The following is a 6,000-nucleotide window of genomic DNA, read 5'->3' as shown; positions in this document are numbered from 1 at the left end:
TTTGGAAGTCTGCTCCCCCCTTCAGATGGGGGAAGGAGGCAGCAGGACCATCGAGGTATCTGGAAAGCACATTTCCACTGATGCTGATATCAAAGAGATGCTGGTGGGGTTCCAGGTCCTGATCTGGTGCCCCTTTTCCTGCTCACCACCCTGCTGCCCCTCTGCCAGGGTAAGTGTTAAGGAATGCCCATTGCAGGTCTGCAAATGGGGTGATCAGAGATGCCTCCTGGGGCCGTTTGTGTTCAGCAGCTGGGATCTCATGGCCTGGATGCTGCTCAAGATCTTCTTCTGGTGGCCCATCATGGTGATGCCCAGACTCCGAATGTCCCTGGAGAACAAAGACACTGTCAGACACCCCAAGGGCTGGACCTGGACAGGGGCACTGCTCCTCTCCATGCATGCACCCCATGGACCAGCCCAGGACCTCACGTCTGGGTTCTCTCCACTTGCCCATTAGCACAAGTCTGCTACTGCTGAGGGTCCACGAGCATCCTCCCAGGGGCACAAAGGCTGCCATTCCCTTGGCCATATCCTATTGACAGGACTGCCATGACAGCTCCAGGGGTGGGAAAAGTGGGATCACTTCTGACAAGCTAACAGGTGACAAGATCAATGATCTGAAATTGGATTCAGTTTTAGTGCGATGCCCTCAGATAACCCAGTCAGAAAGACAGATGGATGATGAGCCTTCCCCACTCTAGAGCTTCCCTGATGTGCATGAGAAACAAGGATCAGGATCAGCTCAATCCCACAGCAAAGGCCCCAGGTACAGCCCCCAATCAATGGATGACAACCCTCTGTCTGTGTCTCTCCATCTTCCTTTTCACTGGCTCCTTCTCAACGTGCTGCACCTCAGCTGAGGTGTGCACTGTAACATCCTTCCTGAGTCACAGGAACCGTCTGTCAGCTCCATGCCTTTTGACAGGGAAAAAGTCTTCTCAGAGGCAGGAGAGGCTGTTGTCAGCCCTGGCATTAATGTTAATACCAAGGGATGGGGAATGGAAGCCCAGAATAGGAGCAAGTATAGTCACCACCTTTTCTGGTACTGCCTGGAGCATGAGCAAACTTGGAGACCCCTGTACAGGTGGCAGCTCCTTATAGCAAAAGGAGGATGGGTCAGACACATCTTCCCCAGCTCTCCTCACTAAACCCAGCCTTGGTCACTTGGCTATGACCCTGCATTCACAACAAGGCCCTATACGGTACCTCCCTGCCCAGCTGCACTGAGCAAGGAGCCAGTCCAGTGCTCTGGGGTCTGAAGAAGCATTGAGGTGCCCCCAACTCTGTTTGCTTCCCAGTGATCCCAGAGAAGCTGTGCAGTATGGCACAGCCATGCTCTGATCCAGACAAACCTTTACCAGGGAAACAGGTGAGAAGAGCAAGGAGACAGAAACCTCGTATCTATCATATAATCTGGATTATATGACCTCGTGAGGCACTTTACAACCCAAATTACCGATGAATCCATGGTGACATTGGAGAGAAATCACAGAGGTGACCTGATGCTCACACCCTCTCAAGTACAACTTCCAGACCTCCAAAAGGTCAGCACTGCCTTGGACATCATCCCAGATCTCAACACCTTTTCCTTAGGGTTATGTCTCTGGCATCAGCGACTGACTATATTGAGCAAACCAAGGCAGGACGGTCACCGTTTGAGGGTAGTGGGAAGGTGCAGGGCAACCCAACCAGTGCTGTTTGTTCTCTGGTACTCACTCGATGTTCATGCGCATCACCATGCCCAGGGAGGAGTACCCTGCCATGGCAAAGTTGTCCCGGTAGTGTCCCAGTCGGATGGAGTCCAGCCAGTCCTCCACAGTCAGGCAGGTGGCCAGGTCCAGGAGGCCCCTGTCAAAGGGTGTTTGGGTGAACCTGGGAGCAGGATAAAAAAGGATTAGACCAGGAGGTGCTGGTCCTCGGTGGCCAGGCTGTGAGGTCCAGCTTGAAGAGCCTGATATCTTCAGGGCAGGAATCACTGCTGTATGGGCACTGCTACCCCAGACCATGGAGCAAAGCAGTGATGTGCCCACCCTAATCCGTGCCCATGAGCCCTGTGCATGACCATGGTCACAGGGGAAGACACTGCTACTAGAGATGGACAGGAACACCCCTCATTCACTGCAACCCACACGCTCTGCCCAGCACCAGCTCATCACGCAGCCCTTACCGGTTCACAGTGGCCGTGCACTTCAAGTTGTCCGGGTTGCGGATCAGCTTATCTAGGATGCCAACAATCTGGGAGAAGTGTGGCCTCTCGCTGCGGTCCTTCTGCCAGCAATCCAGCATCAGCTGGTGCAGGGTCGTGGGGCAGCCCATGGGGGCAGGCAGGCGGTAGCCTTCCTCCACCGAGTTAATGACCTGGGAGGAAGGCAGGAGTTAGGAGTTGTACCCTAAGTGAGTCATAGAATCATAGAATAGTGTGGGTTGGAAAGGACCTTAAGATCATCCAGTTCCAACCACCTGCCATGGGCAGGGACACCTCACACTAAACCATGGCACCCAAGGCTTCATCCAACCTGGTCTTGAACACTGCCAGGGATGGAGCATTCACAACTTCCCTGGGCAACCCATTCCAGTGCCTCAGCACCCTCACAGTAAAGAATTTCTTCCTTATATCCAATCTAAACCTCCCCAGTTTAAGTCTGAACCTGTTACCCCTTGTCCTGTCACTGCATCCCTATAGGCCCCCTTCAGATACTGGAAGGCTGCTATGAAGTCTCCACGCAGCCCAGCAGCCTGGATAATGACACACAAGGATGATCCCTGGTGCATGAGCTGCTGGTACCATCAGATGGGGAAGCAGGGGTGAGGTGTACACAAGATTCATGCTAAACAACAAATGAACGTATGAAGCCTCATGGGAGGCTGGGAGCAGGCTCGATACAAAGCACATACAGAAATCACTGCTATGAGAGCAGATTTATTACAGGGTCCAATAGGCCTGAAACATTGCAGCTTCCCTCCAGCGGACAAGCCATGAGACCCTCACTCTCACTCAGTCATTCTGGCCTTGCTGCCGCTCAGAGGAAACCCTGCTTGAAGAACTGTGTGAAGGCAGTGCAAGCACTGCATCCGTTCCTTGTTGTCACCAAGGCCACTTTCTAAACTACTAAGAACACCTGGGAGAGGGTATTCTCAGGTCTCCCACATCAGGAAGAAGGCAAAGACGTTTATAGTCCCTGTAGGTTAAAGTAAAAAGGAAGTTCTGTGGTTCTGCAGTCAAAATACTCTTTTTATCACCTGCTTTTGGAACTATTGCTCCCAGGTTATAATCAGGACCATAACCTATGTTTGTTTATAGTTTTTATGCCACTCTTGAGGTAAGAGCAGCTCCATATAATTCTGACAAGCCCAAAGCTGACTGCCAGGTGATGCAAGCCTGGTGCTCTCAGCAGCCTCACATGAGCAGTAGAAATGATGGACCCTCAGCCCCGGGTGGAGGACGGAACAACCAGGCTAATGCAGTGGGGCTACAGTGCTCCTAGGGAAGCTCTGACCCCTTCCAGGGAATGGGAAAGGTGGCACATGTGCTAAAGACCTTCAGCCAGGGCAAAGTCTTATACAGAGCAACAGACGGGGATGGGGAAACCCACAGTGCACACACCAGGCACAGCTAGGAGCCATGGTGCTGTAAGGGGAAATCAGTGCAGTGCAGTGCAGTGATGGGCATCACATTGATGTCCCCACTGAGGGTACAAGCACAGTGTGCACAGCCCCGTGGGGAGCTGAGGGAAGGCAAGGGCTGCTCTTTGGGTCCCTTTTTCCCAGCTCTCCATGCCCCTGTGCACTCACATCCCGGTTGGTCATGTTCCAGTATGGACGCTCGCCGTAGGCCAGCACCTCCCACATGACGATGCCATAGCTCCACACGTCACTGGCCGAGGAGAACTTGCGGAATGCGATGGCCTCCGGAGCTGTCCAGCGAATGGGGATCTTCCCCCCCTGGAAGAGGGAGGAACAGTGGGGGAAAAGGTCAAAGACTGGCTTAGTGGGAGGAAGCCCAAGTTGTGTGTGTCTGTATGGCACAGAGGACATGGGCGACCCTTCCTCTGAGAGTCCCAAAGCCAAGATGCAGAGGATGCTGTACTTGAACTAAGCAGCAGGAGCATTCCCCAGAATTAAAGGATCTGGAATATCACAAAAGGAGATCTGTGTTTGAGATACCAAAGGGAGCAGCTGAATACAAACACATACAGGGGACACATCCTGGCTCAATTCTTCTCTTGACTGAAGCCAAGCAAAAAGCATGAAGGCCATGGTTTCCAGGATAGGCCACTGCACTCATCCCTCAGAGCTGCAACTGCTTTGGGCATTGCCATCAGCTAACCCAAAGCAACTTGAAGCTCTTTCTGCTTCTTTAGTCTTTGTCCTTCTGAAAAATGGTGTTCAGACTCCTCAGCTGCAGCTCCAGACTGGCCTCCATCAATAGCTATCTATTCACAACGTTTTCCCAGTCAGAGGTGTGCCTGAGGAGCACTCTAATTCCTCTTTTCGTGGCCAGAGAAGAACTAAAAGAGCACATTCCCTCAATATACCTTCTCTGGTGACCTCCGGTGGAGCAGCACATCAAACCCCAGAGCCGTCAGGTTGGCCAGAAAAGTCTTAAAATGGCTTCACAGACAGAAGTGTCTTCATCAAACCAGAATTACCTGGGCTGCAAAGCCAATTCCCACCTTTTCCACACCCCTGAACGAGGCAGAGTCACATGGAAAAACTACTGTGTGGTCACACTGCTGCTGAGTGTACCATAACACCCACAGACTGACCTATGGCTCTGGGACAACTGGAGGAGTGGATGGAGCTACAGTCTATGGAAGGACTCCAGCAGGGACATGGGGCTGTCCCTGTGCAGTGAGCCACGTGCACCCACAAAACCTGTTTGTCTGGAGAGGTTTGATCATCTCCCTGCTGTGTTCACTGCACACCTGAGTTCTGGGATGTCCCTGTATGAAGGGAAATGCTCTAAAGCTCTTTGGGTTCATGTTCTTGGTCCAGCTATCAGCAGTGAGGTGACTGCCTCCAGTCCTACCCTGCCTATGTTGACTTGAGGGTGTCCAGCTTCTCCATCTGTCAGTGGCCTGGGCAATGACCACTGGTAAGGCTGAGCAAGACATTGCAGCTCTAGGAGCCACGCACCGTGGTGGTGTAGGCAGCATCAGGGTCATCCTCCAGGATGCGAGAGAGGCCAAAGTCAGACACTTTGCAGACCAGGTTGCTGTTCACCAGGATGTTGCGGGCAGCCAGGTCCCGGTGCACGTAGCCCAGGTCAGACAGGTACCTCATGCCCGCTCCGATGCCACGCAACATGCCCACCAGCTGGATGATGGTGAACTGCCCATCGTGTTTCTGGAAAGGAAATATCCCAGCGGTCATCCATGGTTTTCACCAGCATCACTAAACTAACCCCCTAGTACCTCTTGTATTTGACTTAGTACCTCTTCTAGCCCCAGTGCCTCTGTCTTGTCCCAGAGCCTGCTTCCCACCCTCCCAGCACCTCTGACATGCAGCTCAGGCTGGTGTCCCTGCCTTTCCCCATGGAGCTGGGCACGATGCCCTGGAGCTGATACCTACTGTAGAGGTGAGAGCCCAGAGCACATTGCTCTCTTGCAGGGGCTGCAGTGGCCATGATGCTGAGGAGCAGGAGCCAGCTTCCTCCAGTCACTCAGCCCAGGGGGATGTGCAATGAATGAAGAGACCAAAGAGCTCCTTACCCTGAGGAAGGTGTCTAGCGAGCCATTCTCCATGTATTCTGTAACAATCATTACCAATTTGCCTGCAGAAGACAAGAGAGGTCAAGTTAACAGAGAAGTCACCTTCCTCTGGGAAGCCCAGTGCCAGGCTTTTACTGATAGAGATGTGAATCCATCCTCCTGCACCCCCCAGAGTGGTCTCACCCCTGCACCATACAGAATGGGCACAGCACTGAGGATGTGGCAATAACCCCAACACTTACCCCTCCCTCCCGGTGCTATTGATGTGGCTAGGTCAATTTCCTTATCT

The 6,000-nt window shown here is 52.9% G+C and overlaps 1 protein-coding gene across 2 annotated transcripts in view; it reads right to left on the bottom strand.

Annotated features, from left to right (window-relative positions):
• Positions 1 to 213: 213 nt before the first annotated feature.
• EPHA8 (EPH receptor A8) overlaps positions 214 to 6,000 on the bottom strand; it is a 42,662-nt gene continuing 36,875 nt past the window's right edge. For both annotated transcript variants that reach the window (XM_034068172.1, XM_013127638.2), the window contains 6 exons: positions 5,712 to 5,773; positions 5,137 to 5,346; positions 3,793 to 3,942; positions 2,168 to 2,358; positions 1,717 to 1,872; positions 214 to 328 (listed from right to left, as the gene is read on the bottom strand). In XM_034068172.1, the coding sequence (XP_033924063.1) occupies positions 214 to 328; positions 1,717 to 1,872; positions 2,168 to 2,358; positions 3,793 to 3,942; positions 5,137 to 5,346; positions 5,712 to 5,773 (884 nt within the window). The remainder of the gene's footprint in view (positions 329 to 1,716; positions 1,873 to 2,167; positions 2,359 to 3,792; positions 3,943 to 5,136; positions 5,347 to 5,711; positions 5,774 to 6,000) is intronic.

This window comes from Melopsittacus undulatus, chromosome 12 (genome assembly GCF_012275295.1).
Source record: "Melopsittacus undulatus isolate bMelUnd1 chromosome 12, bMelUnd1.mat.Z, whole genome shotgun sequence".
Classification (NCBI taxonomy): domain Eukaryota; kingdom Metazoa; phylum Chordata; class Aves; order Psittaciformes; family Psittaculidae; genus Melopsittacus; species Melopsittacus undulatus.
The sequence above is the reverse complement of the archived record's forward strand: the minus strand, read 5'-3'. Positions and strand labels throughout refer to the sequence as shown.